This window comes from Silurus meridionalis, chromosome 22 (genome assembly GCF_014805685.1).
Source record: "Silurus meridionalis isolate SWU-2019-XX chromosome 22, ASM1480568v1, whole genome shotgun sequence".
Taxonomy (NCBI): Eukaryota; Metazoa; Chordata; class Actinopteri; order Siluriformes; family Siluridae; genus Silurus; species Silurus meridionalis.
In genome coordinates, this window is record NC_060905.1 from 12,263,956 (window position 1) to 12,287,083 (window position 23,128).

The following is a 23,128-nucleotide window of genomic DNA, read 5'->3' on the forward strand; positions in this document are numbered from 1 at the left end:
AGGTCATTTAAACAGGAAGAGCTCCTTTTTGTCATGGCTTGTTATACTGTAGATGGGGACTGTGCATGATTCTGTATGGAATTTGAACAGTGAGTATTGACAAGGCTGGTTTGGATAGGAACCACTTTGCTGAGGTACAGTTTCCAGCTTATTCTTTGATATCATCTAATTATCATTAACAAGATTGTAAATCAGGGTATTTGGCCTTTCTTCCTTGCTTATGTAATCTTGCAAAGTTGTTGATATGTATGCTGAAGTTTTATTGTTCATTTTGTTACTTTGATGACATTAAGTTTGATAATTTAATGAATCTGGTTGGCAAGGTAATGACATTTACATAATACAAATAATACAAATACAAATACAAATACAAATAATAATAATAATAATAATAATAATAATAATAATAATAATAATAATAAAATAAATACCAAACAAGAAATACCTTGGGAAATAGCTACTGGTCAAATGGAGCCACAATGTTAAAATTTTCTCCTGAGAATAAACCTGACAGATGAAGATTCATGAAAAGTGTTATATTGCCAATACTTTTAATTGAACATGAAGAATTGTTAGCATTATATTTGGGGTTTTACAGTTTTTCTCAGTTGCTTTGGAGCATTTTTCAGATCAGAAATTAAATTCTCAAAACTACTTGTTCAACCTCTACATTGTGTAGTCCCTTGTGCACATCATAAAAGCATTTCTTGTTGCTTTGATCAAACTGCGAATGCATCATCAGTTGGTAATGTCTTGTTGATCAAAATATGTTATACTAGTTTTACCTGAATAGTTTTAACCCCTGAAACACCTCATCATCAGTTAATTGTAAATCATCAGATAAACACAATCAACTAGTTCTCTAAAACAGGTCAAAGATGAATCTCATTAACCTTCAACTGACGACAGAGCAAAACACAAAATTACAATTTCTAAAAATGGATGAACAAACAAGAAATTACCGGACACTATTACAGTCAGTGTTGGGCAATAATGCGTTACTAGTACGCATTACTTTTAAAATCAATTAACTCTGTTACTGTTACCATATGGTGCGTTGTCTGTTACTTTTTTAATTAAGTAATTTGGGCTGAAGTGTGGCCTACAGCCTAACCTGTTTACAGCATTGTGGAATTGATGGATGCCAACCATTGTATACACAAAGAAGACGCACTGGGGGCGTGTTCTGTTTATTCAAGTATGTGTGGCAGTAATGGCGAGTCGAGGTGAGAGCAAGACGAGTTTCTCAAAGTTGAAATATGCTCATTATTTCACTTCAGTTGAGTATAAATACAAAAACTTTTTAGTCAAATGTAAGCTGTGTCTTTCTGGTTCAAAGGTCCTATGTACTGCGATTGCAGTGCAGTGCAACTCCAGAAACTCCATGCCTCAATGAAGCTAAAAGCTAGAAGCTAACCTGATGTTCTGTTCTACATTGTTGATAGTTTTTATACTTAAGCTGTGAAAGGAACATTTTTAAGAGCTCAACACAACACAGCTTTTATGATGCAGAAGCCACTTTAGTTTTTGATTCTGAATATGTTATTCAGCTTGTTTCGTTGTTTATTTCAGAAATCCTTGAGATATATTCAGTTTGTGCTGGTCAGTTTTGTGTTTGTATAGACCATAACGCATAAAAGGGCATTAATGGGAATATTAAAGAACGTTAAAAGTTACATTTATCAGTAACGCATTACTTTTTGGTGTAAATAATCAACAAAGTAATTGAGTTACTTTTTGAATGAAGTAACTAGTAACTGTAACTAGTTACTATTTCTTAGTAAATAGCACAATACTGATTACAGTACAGTCCAAGTGTGAATTCTGTCTGGTCTCTTGCACTCACATAAATATGCAATCAAATAAATACATTTGTGCTGTTGAAATTCATAGATGCTGTACAAAAGAAATTCAGTAATGATCAGGTGAAACATCTGGCACTGCTGAAGCATCCACAAAAAACAGATGGTCTGGATACAGAATAATATCAGCATTCAAGGCCAAGATCCCCATCCACCAAGAGAAATTCCATTGTATCTAGTGCTATATGAAGTGAGAATGAATTATTGATAAAGACCATGTGCAAAGTGAGGACCGCTCCATTATAACGCAAAGGACTTTAATGCAGAATAAAATACTGTAAAATGCTCAGAGTATGTAATATAATGTATGTGTTCAAACTATTCTGTAGCCAGAGTTTCCTTCACTGTCAAAATAATTCCACTTACATTTTTAGGACTACTAGGTTAATGAATCTGTCTATGTATTCGAACCATAGAGCTTTTTATTCCTGCCCAGTGACAAATCAAATTAGAAATAAACTCATGGTTAGATTTAAGTTGCTATTTAAAGGCCTAATTTATTGAGCTGTTGAGTTTTGGATAAAATACAACTTAAACAGACAGTCTGATATTAAGAAGTAAATAGCTGACTGAAAAGTAGACACAAAATACATCACTGACATCTTACAATATATAAATTATTATTTTTATATTTATTACTAATCTGCCTTGCCCCTCTGTGAAAGAGTGCCAATCCAGCAGATTACTGCAGAATGTGCATGAAGGTTAGACTGTGTACCAATTACACACTTCCTTGTGCTAACTACCTCGAAGGACAGTTCAGTAAAAACTGTGACGTACCACAGAGAGAGGATCAGAAATCCTTTGTGCATCGATAAATATGATGATCCTTTAGTATATTGATCCTGGTATCAGTCTCAGGCAGATAATGACGTTAGGTCATGTATTTATTATTAGGAAGATCAGGTTCAATGGTCAGAAAGTCTTGGATTTACACTCCTATCTACAGAAGACCACATCAGGTTCCACTTCTGTCAGCCAAGAACAGAAATCTGGGGCTACATTGGGCACAGACTCACACAAACTGGACAAGACTATTTTACTATTTTGAAGTTTGATGTGAACAAAATCTGCATGATGTAATGGTGCCACATAAATAACTCACTACATAACTGCATTAATCTGGGGGTGTACAACTGGTCCTAATAAAGTAGATACACTCAGTGAAATGATGTAGATAGATGTATGATAACCAAGGACAAATATATCAACACCTTTCTCTTAATTCTACAAAAAAAAGAAAAAAAATGTAAAACATATGTTTAGATTATTCAAAACAACAACAGCTGAAAATATTTGGATGAGACAAAAATGAAAGCACAGCTTAAAGCTCTTCTTGTACAGATGCAAATTTCAATCACTAGAGCCTAAAAGTTCCGGTTACATCCACTAATAAAATCACGTTTTGTCCTGGGGCGACTCAAGCTATAGAGCTTTTGGGCTTTGTTAACAACAAGCAGAATGGAGCATTGAAATTATAATTGAATGGAACTGTAAATCATAGTGTGACATGATGATGTAATAATGATAATCATATAGCTTCATGCTGCAATGTATTGCATTTTAAAAATGTGACATTGTGCATTATAGAAGATTGTTACCTGTTATCATTATTAGGCCATGTTTTTATTTTAATAGCTTTATTCTAAATTCTATATGTACCAGCAAAACACAGCAACCAGCAAACACCACCAACAACAAAAAACACACTTTGAATAATACAATATATTTGTTCATTTTAGACTTAATTTGAATGCCAAAACTGACAAAACAGAAATTGTGTCAGAAAGTCATATCATTGTGTCCTTATAGTATTTTTTACTTTGTACCCTTTTGCATTATAATGTGTTTCTATTATGTATGGCATGTATTTTTGTGGTAGGCAAATCAGGCAACAGGCAAATAAGTTTATTCAAAGAAGTGATTAATGTGTAATTAGAATCAGCAGTATCAGTGGTCACAATGTACCTTCCGCTTCTGAACATTTGAAGGGGTGATATGTCAAGAGTAAAACGAAGAATAGATTCTCATGTTTTGAGATGATTTCTGTGTTAGAGGGTTATAAACAGGCTAAGGTCTGAGTAAATCAGATATTACTGAAAACATTTTTGCCCTAATAATTTTATTCCATCGTTTATTTTAAATTGGACCTAGCTAATTAAAGATATTGCTGGCAGATTAGGTAATAGTTGGAAAATAAAAAAGATGGGTGTTACACAGGTTACAGAGGAAGGTATATAAACATTTTATTTTGGGTGCTTCCATGCAACTCTCTATCTTAATCAGTCGATTTAAAAATGCTCCTGAGGTACCAGTGACCAGTGTTTTTGCCCCCTTTATTTTTGGATCCATCTGATTCCCTTTTGAGTGTGGTTCCTCTCAAGGTTTCTTCTTCATACCATCTCGGTGAGTTTTCCTTGACACTGTCGCCACTGCCTCTCTCATTAAGGATAAACTTGTAAGGGTTAAACTTATAGGCACTAACATATAAATCCATATTTTATAACCTATGTATCTCCACAAAGCTGCTTCGGGACAATGTACATTGTTAAAGGTGCTATACAAATAAAACTGAATTGCATGGAACTGTCTGACTGTTTCTGCATAAATAAAGTCCCCCATCGACACCACAACACTGGATCTTGAACTTGGATATTTCTTTTTTTGCTTGTGATTAACTGTGTTATTGAATCTGTTATTTTTGATGTTACTTGGCCACGACCTTTAATGCCTGACAGTGGTGACAGTTCTACAAGAACTACATAACTGCTTTTCAATTTAAATAGATGATATTATTAGTTTGTGGCTGTTCTCAGACCGGTGCCATGCAAATATCTAACCCAAACGGACACGACTCTAACTTGTGTCACACCTGTTTATCCACATGGCGCTCTGTTTAGAAGCTTCCGGAAACCCCGTTTGACTGACACCACAGCTCATCTAATCAGATCTAGCCAATCGCAGAGCTTTGAAGTCGGTCTAATCAGAGAAGGCTTTGGGCGGTGCTCATGCAAATGTGGTAGCCAGGGAGATGCGCGGTCTCCATTCATTGCTCCCAGCTGGAAGGAGAAGACTGCGCGCGAGCGGCTCCGCGATTCTGCAGACTTCCCCGCCGAGCGCCGTTCACGCGTTTCGCCGTCTACAGAAACACTGTGCGGACACACACACACACACACACACACACACGCGCTCGAAATTCCGCGTTACCTCACCGCAAACATTTGGGTGAGTCATCCATCCTAGCTCTTTTTTGATGGTGTGTAATTTTGTGAGCTTTTGACAAATAGATGTTAATGGAGACCACCCGTATAATAAAACTTGTATTATTATTATTATTATTATTATTATTATTATTATCATCATTTTAGTAATAATTATAATAATTAATTTATTAATCAATTAATTAATTAATTAATTGATTTATTTTACTTGTATTTTGACTTTTTGTTTATTATTACTTGTATTATTTTATAACTTTCTTCGTATAATAAATGTCTCATTTTCTTCAGGTTGTCACCAATCTTTTTTCTTGCGCAAAATGATCAAGTGGCAATACTAATACTCTTTTACTTGTCATTTACTTATATGCAGTTTACTGGTAAAGAGTTTGCTGGTAAAGAGTTTGCTGGTAAAGAGTTTGCTGGTAAAGAGTTTACTGGTAAAGAGTTTACTGTCATGCAGTTTACTGGAATAGTTTGTTGATATACAGTTTGTTTGTATACAGTTTTTTGATATACAATTTACTGGTATACAGTTTGTTGATATATAGTTTCTTGATATACAGTTTGTTGGTATACTGTTTAATTGTAAACAGTTTACTGGTAAACAGTGTGTTGGTATACAGCTTACTGGTATATAGTTTGTTGATATACAGTTTGTTAGTATACGTTATACTGGTATACAGTTTGTTGATATACAGTTTACTGGTATACAGTTTTTTGATATACATTTTTTTGATATAGAGTTTGATGTACAGTTTGCTGGTATACAGTTTGTTGATATATAGTTACTTGATATACAGTTTGTTGGTATACTGTTTAATTGTATATGGTTTTACTGGTATACAGTGTGTTGGTATACAGCTTACTGGTATATAGTTTGTTGATATGTTTGTTAGTATACGTTTTACTAGTATACAGTTTGTTGATATACAGTTTACTGGTCTACAGTTTTTGATAAACAGTTTGATGGCAAACAGTATAAAACGTTTAGACAATATTTTATATGGACTTTGTTAATAAAATGTTTCCTTTCTTATACACCACTTTCTTGTGCAATCAAAACAAGCCAGAAGCAGCTGCAATGGTTGTATAGGCTAATCATTAAAATGCACGTTTAATTCCTGACTGCAGTGTTGTGTTGTTTCGAGTGTGATTATATTCAGGAGTCTATCCATGATGTGGCCCATTGTGTGTTTACCTGCAGCTGTCGACTGTGACTTCGGAAAGCAGACTATATAGGTCTTGATGATAATGGTTTATGTACCCTGTGCATGGTGATACATGCATAAGTCTGTGAGTGCTTGTCCAGGCTATGTATAGTGGGATCAATAAATCTTTTATCCACCACTCATTATTAAGCTGATGCTGGTTGATTTTATCACAGTGTTAGTTTGGTGTAAGATGATTTTGTGTGAGCCATGCAGGCAGACAATGATTTGGAGTAAATAAATAACTTGAGTGAAAGTGAAGAAGAACATGGGTATTATGCTCACCAGGCAGACAATCCCTGGTCATGAGAAACTCCCAGAAGATAAAGTGTCAACACATCATAGTAAGTAAAGTGCTTTGGAAATGGTGTTGAAATGTCAAATAGTTGTGGAAAAGGAAGGTGATTTTTTTTTTTTATATGATGTGTAAAATTCGAATAAGAGAAGACAGTTTTTGCCATGGTTTATAAAATGCATTTCAACCCCCTTAATGACAACACTGCTTGATTTGGGTACATGATATGATTCCCACAATCCTGTCATATTTCCACCCTTTTCCTAGTAGATATTTTATGCGCTAGTTTGTTTTTACCAGTGTTTTCTGACCCTGTGCTCCTGGTGACTGAGGACAGGTGATAGGTGCCTGAACTTCGTACCTCTTTGTCCACAAATCCTATTTTTCTACACCCATGGCTGAAACTTAATCATGCAAAAAAAAAATCCCAATCAAGGAAACACATGGCCACTCTCAGTATTCCATTTTGTCCCAGACAAAAGAGGCCAGCCAATGCCAGGTGTGTCAAATCATGAACACAGAGCTGTTTGATCGATTGCCCACATGTTCTGTTTCTCATGGAGATGGATGGCAGTTCCAAAATGGCTGAACTCAAAAAGCTGCAAACGGTCACTGTCTCTTCAGCACCACTAATCAACCCACCTCAAGGGTACTCAATGCATTAGAAACAAAAGGTATGCAAGGAAAAAAATGAGCAAAGGACAGTTTTTGTTTCTCTTCCCTCTCATAGGTGCTTGTTGTGTTCCCATCATCTAATAGAACCTGAAGATTGGGTTTTTTTTATTTATTTATTTTGCTTGATTTGCAGTGTTGGCTATTTTAAATGTGAATGAGAAATGAGTGTAGTGCTATAATGAGCAAGATGCAGTCAAACACATTTAGCAGTCTCAGTCATTGCATGATGCCACAGGCCATGTTTGGACATCACAGATACATTGTTTTTCATGCTCATCCTAATGTTATGGTACTTGGATCTGAAAGAATTTGGAAAATACTGGTTGACACAGCTAATACAGAGAAAGAGGATTATACAATCCTTGCCACACTTGCTGCTGGAATGACTTTCCATTGAAATGCTACTAAGACAGGTGGTATTTCAACTAAACCAGTGGGTGGCTTTTAGCTCCCCTTCTATTTACAGCATTTTGATCTTTAACAGGAAATAAATTGATTTTGGGAAATGGACAATTTCATTGATAGCTTTATGTAGACAGACTCTTCAGATAGACCAACATTAATCAGTGTTGTGAGCATCAGAACCTTTTCTTTAAGTAGTCTCCTAGGGAGGTTCAAGAGAACTTGCCCCAGATGTTGATGCTGATGGCTATTGTTGTAAGGCTTTCAGGTGAGGCACTCGGCATCTAATGGTTATAACTGAAGCACAATGCAGATTTGACTTGTCTTACATGGGTATGAGGTATAACACATTTATAACTAGAGTATTGCTGGAAATATTGTCCGATAAGAATCCATATATCTATGTTTTTTACAGACTGTACATGCTTTGGATTTGGAATGGATGAATGGAATGTTTTGTTTTTTTAATAAACAATGATTATGATTAATAAACACAGGTAATACACAACCCTTCCAAATTGACATGTAGGTAAAGATTAATTTGTATCCTTCATATCTTTTTACTTTCTATTCAGTTTAAAGACACTCTGGGATGTAAACGTATTTGACCTAAAAATGATTGAGTGCGATTTTTGTGGCCACTACAACATACTAAAATTTAGATAATGCACACAATTTTCACTTCATATTAAAATTATGAAAGTGCAGAATATGCAAGAAACATTTGGTGTGACAGCCTTCATTCAGACACTCCTATAAGTGTGATTTATACAGAGATCTCTTATCCTGTGCAAATCAATTAAGTAATCCTTAATACTGCATACTGTATACTTCCACCAGCAGCATTACTTAATATGTCTGGAAAACATATTTTACCCGAATACTTCTTTAAAGACGTTAACCAAATGACACATTTATATAGCAATGAAATGTGGAGCTCTAAGCGAAGGTAGTAGAAAAATCTGAAATCCAATCCAAATGCAGTACGCTCATACTATGAACATGTAGTGGCTTTAATATTAAACATGGACTAAGCCCTAATTACATTACCAAGGTCCCTGTGTCTGAATCTTGGCCAGAAGGGATTTTAGTCATCAGGTGCAACCCACCTGTTCACTGAGTTGTTATGAAATCATGGATATTGTGCTCTTCCTTAGGTTAATTAAATTTAACTAATTGTAAAGCACAAGCTGTTAACATAGTCATACTTTACTGTTCAGCTGCTTTGACTGACATTCAGCTACCAATTTATGTCCACAAGATGTGCATTTCACCACAAACAACATATGTTTGATGTTGGTGTTACACATATAGTTTTTCCTCATTACCCTACAAGTCCTATGGGTATTAAAGGAAGCCTCGGTACCGGTTGTCACTCTTGGGGGATTGTGCTGTTGATGCAAGGATATCCTCATGAGCAGGTGTAGAATGCTTTGTTTTTTTTCTCGTGTGTTGGATAAAAATAAGAACAATATGCAGTTTCATGCACAACGAATAAAACAGAGTATAAAATATTATACAAGGGTTTTAAATGGATCTCCAGCGGATATTTTTCATCTGATTATTTTTAAAACAGACCGTTGCATTAGAAAGCACCAATGGCAGCATTCAGCACATTATGGGAGGTAGAGATGTACTGGTATCATGACGTGGTATCATTAGAGAGAGTTTCCTGATTTTCCATTGCTCATTCAATCAGCACAATTTTGCTATAGAAACAGCACTTGTTTCAGAGGTTTTAGTTTCAAATGGCGCACTGGGACCTGGGCAATACCAACACAGCATATGCAGTTTTCCCTTAATGAGACATGGATTATGAGTTTGGTTATGAGTGATGAGTCTGTTGTGGCAGTCTTCCAATAACTTGGCTTAAAAAAGTGCTCAGTTAGGAGTCAGTTGAAGTTATTTGTTGGCTACTGGTTTAACAAAATTGAAACCATAAAAATCTAACGTTTAATCATTGCTATTAGCTTGCCTTTGTGCACTCCCTTTGTGTATAATATTTTGATATGAAGACATAGAAATGAATGAGAATGCACATATACAATTAACAGCCATTATCATTATTATTAGAATAATAAAAAAAGAAATATATTCTTTCACCTGGCTCCATTCATGTATTATTTAGAAACCCCTTTTGTATTGTGTCTGTCTCCCCCAGGCAGCACACAAAAGCACTTTCAGTGGATGATGATGGTGCCTGACAGTTATGGATCTGCCTCTATGCCTCTAGATAAGCATGGTTGACCTTTAGTGCTCAACATCTGCATTATTTATGCCCACTGTTGGATGTTATGGCTGTAATTGAGCAACATACAAGGGAAAGTTATTTAGGAAGTTTTGCATATTGTTATTATTTGAATATACTGCAAGTACACTGTATGAAGACCTGACTTTTCCAGCCATATGTGGTTCTTCCTAAAGTTGTCAGCCAAAGATTGGAGGCATAGAATTTTACAGGATGTCTTCGGAAGCAGTAGCATTAGATTTGTTCATTTACTTGAAAAGTTAGCTGTTATCATTTAAGCTTATTTTACTTTTATTGTCTTGAATTACTTAACATTATTGTAAAATGTTTTTTGCAAATCATGTGATAATAATAAATAAATAAATAAATAAATAAATAAATAAATAAATAAATATAATACATTTACTTTTGATAAAATACACATCTACCATTTACAAAATAATTCACACATAAATAATAGAACGTTGTTGAAGTTTATTTGATTGCCAATGTTTTTCAGCAGTACACTTTTCCACTAGTCCAGCATGAATCTTCATTAAGATAGGCTTTTTACTTCATTTTCCCAAGGGGTATATATAATTTGCTCCATGCATAGACATGCTAATTAGCATGCACGTGCTATTAAGTGCATGCTGAATACACAATAAACATTGTTACTTTGTGGACTGAATACATGTTTGTATATTTTTCCAGCAGCCAGAGCTTTCAGGTTATGTTTATGCAGACTTCTTCTTCTAGTTTACAGACCTGGATTAAACATGCAATAATACTTAGTCTGTAGCCGTCAGTGTACAAAAAAAAAAGAAGCACATCTTTTTACACAAAACATATCTCTCCAGTATAGTCAGCTGCCAATATTCATCCACCTATCAGTTCTCCCCTATTATAATACAGCTGCCACCTTGGAAGGAAGAGGACTAACCCATGCTTTCTTCGAGACATGGTAAAGTTAACCGACAGCATAAAAGCAGGAAATGGACTGTCTTCTTCAATATACACAAGCTAAAGGTTGGGGGTTTAAGCCCCGGTATTGCCAAGCTGCCACTCTTGGGCCCTTGAGCAAGGCCCCTAACCCTCTGTGCTCTAATGGCACCAAATCATAGCAAACCCTTTGCTTGGACCCCAGCTTTTGAGCAAGCTGGGATATGCAAAGAAATAATTTTACTGTGCTGTAATGTATATGTGACAAATAAATTCTATTCTATTCTATTCTATTCTATTCTATTCTATTCTATTCTATTCTATTCTATTCTATTCTCACAAATGCCCAAGATTTACTAGTGTCACTGTGGCTGACAGGAAAGAAAGTGTATGTGGCCACAAATGGCTTTGGCATAGCTGGAAATGTACAGTAGATGAAGAGCGGTTTGATACATGATTTGCTATTGTTTATCAGAGTTTAAATGTAGTGCACAGCATAAAATAAAGATAGTCTAAATCAGTTTGCTTTCACTATGGACAACTTGTGGACTACTAGCGATGCAACTGGCTGCATGAACACAAGAATGGATAGTATAGTGGAAACTCCTAAAAATGCAAGAGCAGCAATTTAAATGTGAACTGAGTCTTTTAAATCTTTCTCTGCCCTATACAGGGAGTGCAGAATTATTAGGCAAATGAGTATTTTGACCACATCATCCTCGTTATGCATGTTGTCTTACTCCAAGCTGTATAGGCTGGAAAGCCTACTACCAATTAAGCATATTAGGTGATGTGCATCTCTGTAATGAGAAGGGGTGTGGTCTAATGACATCAACACCCTATATCAGGTGTGCATAATTATTAGGCAACTTCCTTTCCTTTGGCAAAATGGGTCAAAAGAAGGACTTGACAGGCTCAGAAAAGTCAAAAATAGTGAGATATATTGCAGAGGGATGCAGCAGTCTTAAAATAGCCAAGCTTCTGAAGCGTGATCATCGAACAATCAAGCGTTTCATTCAAAATAGTCGACAGGGTCGCAAGAAGCGTGTGGAAAAACCAAGGCGCAAAATAACTGCCCGTGAACTGAGAAAAGTCAAGCGTGCAGCTGCCAAGATGCCACTTGCCACCAGTTTGGCCATATTTCAGAGCTGCAACATCACTGGGTGCCCAAAAGCACAAGGTGTGCAATACTCAGAGACATGGCCAAGGTAAGAAAGGCAGAAAGTCGACCACCACTGAACAAGACACACAAGCTGAAAGCGTCAAGACTGGGCCAAGAAATATCTCAAGACTGATTTTCTAAGGTTTTATGGACTGATGAAATGAGAGTGAGTCTTGATGGGCCAGATGGATGGGCCCGTGGCTGGATTGGTAAAGGGCAGAGAGCTCCAGTCCGACTCAGGCGCCAGCAAGGTGGAGGTGGAGTACTGGTTTGGGCTGGTATCATCAAAGATGAGCTTGTGGGGCCTTTTCGGGTTGAGGATGGAGTCAAGCTGAACTCCCAGTCCTACTGCCAGTTTCTGGAAGACACCTTCTTCAAGCAGTGGTACAGGAAGAAGTCTGCATCCTTCAAGAAAAACATGATTTTCATGCAGGACAATGCTCCATCACACACGTCCAAGTACTCCACAGCGTGGCTGGCAAGAAAGGGTATAAAGAAGAAAATCTAATGATATGGCCTCCTTGTTCACCTGATCTGAACCCCATTGAGAACCTGTGGTCCATCATCAAATGTGCGATTTACAAGGAGGAAAACAGTACACCTCTCTGAACAGTGTCTGGGAGGCTGTGGTTGCTGCTGCAATGTTGATGGTGAACAGATCAAAACACTGACAGAATCCATGGATGGCAGGCTTTTGAGTGTCCTTGCAAAGAAAGGTGGCTATATTGGTCACTGATTTGTTTTGTTTGGTTTTGAATGTCAGAAATGTATATTTGTGAATGTTGAGATGTTATATTGGTTTCACTGGTAAAAATAAATAATTGAAATGGGTATGAATTTGTTTTTTGTTAAGTTGCCTAATAATTATGCACAGTAATAGTCACCTGCACACACAGATATCCCCCTAAAATAGCTAAAACTAAAAACTACTTCCAAAAATATTCAGCTTTGATATTAATGAGTTTTTTGTGTTCATTGAGAACATGGTTGTTGTTCAAATTAAATCCTCAAATAAAATTAATCCTCAAGAATACAACTTGCCTAATAATTCTGCACTCCCTGTATATCCATTTCAAAACTTACAGGAAGTCATTCTCCAGTTTTTAAAATCTATAACAGTCCCCAAACTGTGTTATCCTGACTTTTGTTTTTCAATCAAATTTAGTGACCAGCTCACTGTTCTCCACACATGACAAAAAATTATATTCTTGACATCTCTCTGTCTCTCTATCTTTTCTGTCCCCTTTGTGTGTTGGAATTAATCCACTGCAATGTCCCAGAGTTCAGAGTTTCTATCTCATTCAGTAGCTCTTAAAAGGAGGGGACAGACGTGGCTGGAATGTCAAAGACATCAGCCTGCCAGCTGTTGTCTATCGATCTATCAGAGTGACAATGATCAGAGAGAAATGAAGGGAAAAAATACCAGGAAAGCTATGAAAGCTAGATAAACTGTCATATTTTTCACATAGAATTAAGAACCAAGGAGAACTCTTGTAAGAGAAGATCTCTTGTAGGAGATCTCTTGTAGCATGTTCTTAGTGTTGAAAATTGTTTATTAGTTGTTTTTTATCAAAGTATTACAACATTTTCCGTATCTATTCATCTGACTAGATGAAATAAGCAATTCACAAACCACCTTGACTGGCTGCAATGCTGTTCAAATGCCTGAGCTTTGGTCCAATTCCTGCTTTGCTGTGGTTCACACTTTCTTTGAGTCCTCCATACTGCCTGTTTTTATGTGGCTTTTCAGTAAATCAATAATATAACCATCAACCCTTAAACCCAGAAAGCCTAATTTCTTTTTTTTGCACTGTTTTATGTTAAATATGATTTTCCTTCCCCACATGCTTGTCATCAACTTTTAAATCATATTTATCACAGTTCACAGATTTTTTTGTAAATCCATGATACACTTATATTAACTGTGTTCATTTTTGTCCATGCCCTTGCTTCCCTGCCTTTTTGCCTTGCTTTTGCTCTGCCATTTCTGGATTCTGTTCTTAATCATGTTGAAATATTAGTCTCTAATAGTAGTAGCTTGAAGTCAAAACAAATCATTCCTAAACAGTCCTTTCCTTAACCAGTATGGCTTGCAATAGTACCTTGTGGAGTCCATGTCTTGACGATTCAGAGCTGTTTCGGTGTGACAAGGGGGCCATTCACAATATTAGGTTGGCAGTTTTAATGTTATGACTGGTTGGTGTATGTAAATTAGTGGTATAATGTTACCTTCTGGACTAGACTAGAAAATTAAGAAATAACATGACAGTAATAAGATTACTGCTTTCCTTACTGTGGCACAACCTCTTACCTTTTCTAATAATAGAGCCCAAATTTCATCGAGTTAATACATTTAATAATAAATGAAAGCAATAGCTGGCACCATTCAATTAATAAGTGGAAGCTACAAGTTTAGCCACTGTTCACTTAATTAAATAGAACAATGTGGTCCTTGCTTAAGGTGATACTATATATGTTAAAACCTGCCTTTCTGCCCTTATATTTATATCCAAAACATGAAAAGCTTATACAGGAGAACCATACCCCCACTGTGCATATATTTATGGCATTCTTCCAGCCTGGTATGCTTCTTAGAATAGTCAATGCCATGTACTTGCAACAACATAAAAAAAACCCAAAAAAGAAAACAAGGACTGAATGTCACATTTCAAGATGTAAGTGATAGTTTGTCACTAGAGGGGTACTAGACTGACCACCAATTCCACAGGACATTTGGAACATGTACAAAATACATAAAGTAAGTATAAATTATATCATTATTATTATTAGAATAATATATTATTTAACCAGTGGTCCAAACCTTCCCCTAATAACATTTTTAATTTTTTTTTTAGCAAAGGTCTAAGACAGGTGTTTCCATTTTTTAAATTTTGTATCATTTGAACACCTCATTAGTAATGAACACGTACTACCACAAAACATGTAGTTGTTGACTCACTCTAAAAGAACTGATGCACATCTGTCCATGACACTCTACACTAGAGTGCAGAATGGATCTGCGAGGACTGTGCAGAGAATTGCGGTGCTGCCAGGTCTGTTTTGCCATAATTTTCATTAATTTTTCTAGCGCTGCTTGTGTGACAAACTTATTTTCCCGTGTCACTTGCTAACATTCACAGAAAAAAACATAGGAGGCATGCCTTATCCTCTTCTGCTTTAACACAGTTTCTTTATGTACTTTTAAACTGCTGTAACAGGAACCTCTATACTTAGATACTATCTTGTTAAACTATCTGTTCTAAATGTACATTAAATTAATACTTTTTAAATTTTTACATTAAATCAACATGGCCATGGACAAAGATAGATGCTTTATGCAAACTTATTTTAATTATTACTGAAACCATACTCAACACAGAGCATGAAGATAAAACATTCTTGTAAATGTTTTAAAGTAATTAAGGCGTTTTAAATTACGTAAATCATCAGAACACCACACAGAACGTTTTCTATGTTTCCACACGGATGGTTAATGAAGTGATACCGGAAAAACTGTACCTCTAACTTTCATATGGATTACATAATCAGAGTGTAATTTTTTTATTTTTTTTATTTTTTATCTGAGTAAAGAAAGGATGTTGTGAATAAATGTGTGTTGCGTTGAAGGTTTTAATCTCGCTTCTTTTATTTCTTATTTATATTCATAATAAAAATTTTCAAACAGAAATGTGCACTGCATTAATCATGCATTATTAAAATTATTATTCATTTTAAATTAATTCATTAAGTTAAAATTAATTTGCGTTAGCACGTAAATGTTGACACCCTTTGTCTATAGCTTGATTGTAATTGCCTAAAGGGGTCGCCAACTGGCGGACTCAGGTCTGAATCCGGACTGCAAGATGCATCCAGCCGGACCGCAAAGCCTTTTCACATAATGAAATAAATACATGCCAAATGCTATTTTCTAATAAAATCTAATTTATATCAGGCACATCAATGTCAGCTCAGTAAAGCAGTAGAGACGTGCAGTTGCACGTGCAGTGAAGGCAGCAGAGATCGATGCGCAAACAGATGAAACTTTCAGTGAGTGAAAAATAATGCCATTCTCAAAAATAAAGAAAGTTGATGCTGAAAACCGAATTTTTTTAGATGAATGGGTGGAAAAAATACGCATTTATTATTCCTGCATCAAACTTTACAAGGCCAGTGTGACTCATTTGCTCAGAGTCTGCTGCGGTTGTCAAAAGTGGAAACATTAAATACCATTACGAAACTAAACATAGACACCTTAAAGAAACTTACCCTCAGCCGTCAACAACGAGCATATGAGTGTTCACTGAGAATACATCAGATTTTTGGAAAACATAACAAGACACTTTTTTTTTTTCTTCACCCAGTGAAGTATTACTTATTACTCAATACGTTTGATTTGTAATCTCAGTTCAGCAGAACCAAAGGCACTTTAGCCTTATTTTTTATTTATTATATTTCTCTGTTTATTTATTCATTTATAATGTGTCCAATAACAATGTCTACACTAATTTCTTTAGTCTGGAAAAAAGCATCAATTCGTGTTTTTAGTTATATAATTGTCAGGATCTCAGCTGGTAAGGAGAGTTCATTTACTGGACCTCAAGAAATTTTTGTTGAAGACCCCTGGCCTAGGACCTCGGGCTTGAATGGGGGCTTCTATACCCTAACAAACATTAGTTCACCAATCATTATGGATTTTATTATTAAAGACTGTTTATTCTGAGTTCCAAAAAGTGCGAGCGCCGTGACGACTTTAAAAATACTAAAAAAAATTTTTACGTTTTTAAATAATAACAGCAATCGCAGATTGGAAGGAAGGAGGCCGAAGGAAGGAGACATAGAAGAAAATGTCTCGATATACACTTTGTAATACAACATTAAAATTCACATCTAAGCCCTTTGGTGCTAAGTAAAGCTGCAAGTAGAGCTTATAGTAGCACACAGAGGATGCTTAGAGCCTTTACCTAGTCCTTATAATAAAGTTTGCTGCTACTTCAGGATGGATGAGCTCTAGTTGCGAAGTCTGATTGCTTTCCCTTTATAGCAGTGCTTAAATTGTACCACACTCCTTTAAATAGAATCTTCAACTACTGTAGTGTACAGTTGTCATTGACTTCAGCAAATTACTGTAATATTGGGAACCTAACAACATGGAATACGATTAATTGATTAACTGGTTCAGCATTAGGCAGAGTGAAACTGGGTGATTTGCTCTGTTTTATTATATTTCTTTTTTGTGTTTTTCCTGTGTCTAACCCCTAGCTGTAGCTGATAAAGCCTTAAATTGATGAGTTGATGGATTAATAGGGATAAATGCTAGTTCACATTTTTATCACCTACACGGTCTGGACTCTGACATGCAGGATCATGCATTAGATTCTTTTTATGAAACATCAGCTCTTGTCAGCTAATAATTCACTATAACTGCCCAGAAATCGATTCAGCTAGTTTTGGTTTGTTTTAAGCATACAAACACAACAAGATTACATATAGCTGATTGGTAGTATTTCCTTACATGGTGTTGGGGGGAAAATGTCACAATAATGTTTTATTATATGTATATAAAAATATATATATTTTTTTAAATACATGCTCTTCACTTAGTCCTTTAATTTGAATCATTAAAAAATATAGAACAGTTAACAGATTGCAATAATGTTGTTTGTTTAGAAACACATCAGGCATTGTGCAAATGGGATGTGAGTAATATTACCTTTCCTTTCTGTTTCTGTAGCAATTAACAAGCTGATTTGCGTTCAGGAGCTAATGAAGATATATTAACCTCCATAAAAAAGAACTTCTAGGCAGTTTGGTGGTCTTCATCACCAGGCCTAAAGAGGAGCTCAGTGAAAGAAGCAATTGTTGCTGCTTATCCATCTGTGAAGGTTATTGGCACACAATCTAAAATCCACAATTTGTTCATAATAGTACAATAGCACAAGGTTTCTAAAGAAATATTGAATATTCAAGACAGTTGGGAATTAATATCAGGGTGGTTGTTTCATTAAATTCTCCATATGCTCAGAATGTTTTTTGAACTTTCAAATTTTAATAAAATAAAAATAGATGGATCTTCTATATGAGCATAGCACAAAGCCTGCAAAGTAAGCATCTGCTTAAACCTCTGCATTACTTGAGAGAGTAAAGGAGAAGCATAGGGCACCATAAAGCATAGCTCAATTTAGTTGACCGTGATTTTTCTTTATTCCGAAGCAAACTGGGGGCAAGTGTAAGGCCATGTGTTGGGCAGCTGAATCTTGTCTTGTCTTGTCTGGGTCAAGGAACAAGACAGTGATACCAATTGAAACAAAAAAACACACAGTGGCAAAATTGAGATTTAAGTCATACTTCAACCGCTTCAAGGCAACATGGAAGAGCTATGCATAAGCAAATGCAATCAACAACCAATTTAATAAATTCATGTGATGAGAATGAGTGGACAGAAATGGCTCCAATACAGTATAAAACAATACTCTGCTAAATGCGGTTAATAAATAATTGGGTGTAATTTTTTTTTGCCTGAATAGAACTGCATATAGTGTGCATGATATAATGTCTTGTGAAGCTAGCTCCAAAAAAAGTACTAATTTGGTAAATAGAGAAAAAGAGGAAGGTAAACTTGTGTTAAACTAGCACATACTACCAAAGTGTACTTATTCTTTAAAAGCATTTAAAATGAATAATATCATTGTCCGAAAACTATCATGCATCCTATGTCATTAGTTTTAAAATTCATTAACTGCTCAGATGTTCAATTAAAGCTTCCTGTCTAAAGCCAGTGAATGGGTGTGATGCCTAGGGGAGCAGAAATTACCTGAGAATTTAAAAAAAAAGGGTCTAAGAGAGAGGAAGCAGAATAGAGAAAGTAGTGGTGAAAGAATGGGGATGGAGATAAATGCTTACTTCATATTAGTCATCATGATCACACATAAATGGCCTCCTGTCATGAGCAGAGAAATGTGCTGTGGGCGACTGGGCTCCAGCAGCTCTGGTGCATTACCACTGATGCATTTAGCCATTATAGCTCCTCGTCAAGTATTTAGACCCGTTTAATATTTAATCAACTTTAATAAGCTAAGAGTCCAGGTAATGACTCATTACAGTGGCACCCCATTTTTCATGTGTACCCAAATAACCATTTTTAACGATCATAGAAATGTGGGCTAGCCAAATATATCTCAGGCTCCTAGGTGGGCAGATATGTGTCACATCTTGAGGCATAATATTAGTACCAGGTTAAAGTAACACAAGTTTATGCAGTCTGGTACTAAAGAATCAGAAAAGCTCTAGAAAACGCCAATCTAAATTATATTGATTATTTACAAAAATTTCACAAGATAACTAAAGAAATTATTAGCATGACCCAAATGTGTCAAGTAAATTGAAAGGAAAAATAAACAATAGTTATTTCCATACTATAATCTTTGTGACCCTTGCTATCGTAAAAACCCTACAGAAATTAATAGCCACCATTACCTCTCTATTTATGTCCATAGACAGGCTAATAAACATGGGGAAACACAACAGCAAGCTTGCCCCAGAGGTTCTGGATGACCTGACCAAGAATACAGAGTTCAACGAGGCAGAGTTGAAGCAGTGGTATAAAGGCTTCCTGAAGGACTGTCCCTCTGGCATCCTTAATCTGGAGGAGTTCCAGCAGCTTTATGTCAAGGTAATTTTTTTCTTGCACAAATACCTCCAAGAAATGGGTATATGTTTTTTTTCTTTTAACCATGAGTCCATTAAAAAAAGATATTTCTACTCTCTTCAGTATAAATAAAATAGAATGACTGCAGTGTTTCATTGTGTGCTATTTGAGTTATTTCTTGCTTTTGAATTTGCTATTTGAGAACATCATTTAGAACACATAAAAATTCTAATCATAAATCTGATTTACTGGAGTAGACTTTTAAATCCTTTCTGAGCTCACATTAAGATTCTGTTTTTGCCAGACCATTACATCAGGTAATATGTCATCTAAAAATGACTCATAGTGATATTATTGCATGTTACAGTTCTTCCCCTACGGTGATGCCTCGAAATTTGCTCAGCATGCCTTTCGTACCTTTGACAAAAATGGCGATGGCACAATTGACTTCAGGGAGTTTATCTGTGCCTTGTCCATCACCTCTCGAGGAAGCTTTGAGCAGAAACTCAACTGGGCCTTCAATATGTATGATTTGGATGGAGATGGCAAGATTACACGCATGGAGATGCTTGAAATTATAGAGGTAAGACATTAATTATGCACTTTGAAAAAAAAAATATTTTAGACACTACCTTTATTACCCCAATTTTTGTTTATGTTTCTCAGGCAATTTATAAAATGGTTGGCACGGTCATTATGATGCGAATGAACGAAGATGGCTTGACACCCCAGCAGCGTGTGGACAAAATCTTCAGCAAGATGGACAAAGACCACAATGATGAGATCACACTGGAGGAGTTCAAAGAGGCGGCCAAAAGTGACCCTTCCATTGTCCTTCTGCTGCAATGTGACATGCAGAAGTAAGAGAGAAAAGGAAAGTTGGCAAGAGAGGGTGTAGGTATAAGGCAGGAGCTATGAAGCAACATGTACAGACATTTAGATAAAAGTAGGTTAGTAAGAGTAGAATTATAGCACTGTGTACATATAGTACAATACGGTAGAATGTGAGAGTAATCAGGTTTTGGGACAGTTTAGAGAATGAGGATGGAGTGATGGAAGCCTGCATTTTTTGGTCATGCAGAGAACTGCACTGATTATCAGACAGTTATACCATGCCATTGTGATTTTCAGGTCCAAGCCTAAAACTACAAGATATTTAGACCATTTTAATACTTAATGCTCTTGATTTTTGGAATTTTTATTTATTTAATAGAATCCATACGAATTCATTGAGCAAAATTGTGGCAGCTCTAAATTCTTTAGGTTTCTGTTTCCTTAAAATGTTTGTGTCAAGTGTCAAATAGCCCACATGCTTTTTTTTTTTAACCTGTGAACAAAATTTTTTCAATCCTTCCATAGATAAAGGACCATATTCAGAGTTCAGTTACATGCACTTAATAAGAATCTAATACCAAATTTGCCCCCATTACTATTCAAACCTCGAACATAACTTCAGACTTGAACTCTTCTGCAAGGTACATCTCAAGTATGTGCTATTCTAAATTTGAAATTAAGCCAGTTTTGTTGTGCAGTGTCAGCATGAATGAGGAGCAGTATTAAGTCCACCATCACTGGCTGAAAATTCGATGTAGCCACATAATAATTTCACAGTTTGTGGTTCTAAATAAACTTGAATGGCCATCTGTTGTTTGTAGGAAGGATATCTAACAGCTTTTTAATTGGAGACATCACTTGTGCCCAGGACTGATTTCTAAATTAATATATTGTGCTTAAAAAGTCTTTGTTCATCTTATCCTTCAAACTTTGGCCACAAAATATTTGCAGGAGGGTGCATGGAATTAACAAAACACTGGCTTTATTTTATTTATATGAAATTAGCTAATTAAAAGCATGAGGTGAGTGTCTGCTTAAACTGGATACAGTGGATATATATATATTTAGTTTTATCTTGTGACAATAATAATAATAATATTAATAATAATAATAATAATAATAATAATAGGGTTTACTGGATTAATTACTAATTACTGGATTAAGTGCTATTTTATTTTATATGCAGCTGTATCTGTATAATGAGTATAGGGCCATAATTTATATTAAATCAGATGTGTTGTGATTAATGAAAAAATTGCAATTGCTTGGATTATCTATAAAAAAAAATGGTTATAAACTGTTGCTATCTTTTTGCTTATCACATTTCTAATTTTCGTATTTTTTGTATTTACTGTTGCTTAGCTTTATGCTACAACATATTTTACGGCTGAGAGCAAAAAGAATTTAATCAATAATCTAGCAAATAAGAAATCTAATTTGATTTCTGTCTAATTCTGTTTTCATTCATCCAAATTTTTCAAGATTAAAGGCAAATGCTTGCATTAACAGGCAGTGGTCCTGGCTCTTTTGAAACCTCAGCAGTTCTACAAACAAATCAAAACAATTTTGCCAACACTGTAGACATGGTCGACACACAGGCTATTTTAATAAACTTAATAGGTTATTCAGAAATTTAAATTAAGCTTCTACAGAAACTCATTTTAAAGACAAAGAACTTTCCCTCACGTAAAACGTATCTGTTTAAATCTCCAGCTCTGATAAAGGCTTGTGCAGTGTTGTAATTATGATGGATATTAGATATACCATCATAACCTACTATCGGATGTTTGAGGCAGATAATTTACTGGTGGTCTTCATCTGCAGATCAATTCTTAAATATCAATGGTTCAAAATGTAGAATAATTATTGTGTCATGCTGGTTCTGGGTCACTGACATATCGGAACAGAATTTTGCTAGCCTTAAGAGTTGGAGTCTATGTACATGTAATTAGTGAAATGTAAATGTTTCATGAGACCTGTTTTCATATTACAACACTGCTGCATTTGTGTTTAAACACAAAAGAACATTCTGTATAGGATATAGATCTGTCTTAATGTGTGAAAGTGTAAAAAAATGGAAATGTGAGGAATTTATATGTGCAAAAATGTGTATCCATATGTTTGTGGTTGTTTGTATGTATACATGTGCGTGTGCGTGGGTGAGGCGTGTGTGTGTGTGTGTGTGTGTGTGTGTGTGTAGGTGAATGTATGCGTGTACATTGGAAAGCAAATGCCTCAGTCTATGATATTTCTGTTATAGTAGCTGCCCACACTGTTCTGAGAGTATTAAAGTGATGTTAGTTGTTGCTGGTGTGGTTCTCACTGGTTTTTATCTAATCAGAGCTGCCTTTCTCTGCAGTCCTGATGACATCTAATCTTTTTTCTTGTGCCTCTGTGTACAGCCTTAGCTGTTTTCAAGCTATCGTAATTGTACTGTATTAATATTGTCACAAACGTCTTTTGCTTCTTTCCCTCTGGTATAGTCTATTCTGTGATTTCCGCAATATTCACGCCGCAATACTTATGAGAAGATTGTTGCACTAAGTAGAGGTAAATACTTCTTGTTTTATACTGCCACTCAGTGGTAAAATATTGAACTTTTTTTTCAATGGAAAATAGTGTGAGGGCTGATGTTGAACGGATTTTCTGCTTACA

The 23,128-nt window shown here is 35.6% G+C and overlaps 1 protein-coding gene across 5 annotated transcripts; it reads left to right on the forward strand.

Annotated features, from left to right (window-relative positions):
* The first annotated feature begins 31 nt into the window (after positions 1-31).
* On the forward strand, positions 32-22,779 carry hpcal4 (hippocalcin like 4). 5 transcript variants are annotated; one of them, XM_046835572.1, is made up of 5 exons: positions 4,870-5,087; positions 17,726-17,876; positions 19,488-19,663; positions 20,007-20,222; positions 20,306-22,779. In XM_046835572.1, the coding sequence occupies exons 3-5, from the start codon at positions 19,502-19,504 to the stop codon at positions 20,501-20,503; spliced, it is 576 nt and encodes a 191-aa protein (XP_046691528.1). In that variant the 5' UTR covers positions 4,870-5,087; positions 17,726-17,876; positions 19,488-19,501; the 3' UTR covers positions 20,504-22,779. The 5 variants fall into 5 exon arrangements, with proteins under 5 accessions (XP_046691530.1, XP_046691528.1, XP_046691529.1 ...); XM_046835573.1 differs by having other exon boundaries at positions 17,752-17,876; XM_046835574.1 differs by lacking the exons at positions 4,870-5,087; positions 17,726-17,876 and adding an exon at positions 32-134.
* The last annotated feature ends 349 nt before the right edge of the window (positions 22,780-23,128 follow it).

Excerpts from the sequence above, each read along its gene's own strand:
- hpcal4 (XM_046835570.1), top strand. The coding sequence starts at position 4,894 with ATGCGCGGTCTCCATTCATTGCTCCCAGCTGGAAGGAGAAGACTGCGC. Across the intron at positions 5,088-19,491 it reads ACCTCACCGCAAACATTTGG|GCTAATAAACATGGGGAAAC; the intron begins GTGAGTCATCCA and ends GTCCATAGACAG. Across the intron at positions 19,664-20,006 it reads TCCAGCAGCTTTATGTCAAG|TTCTTCCCCTACGGTGATGC; the intron begins GTAATTTTTTTC and ends TGCATGTTACAG.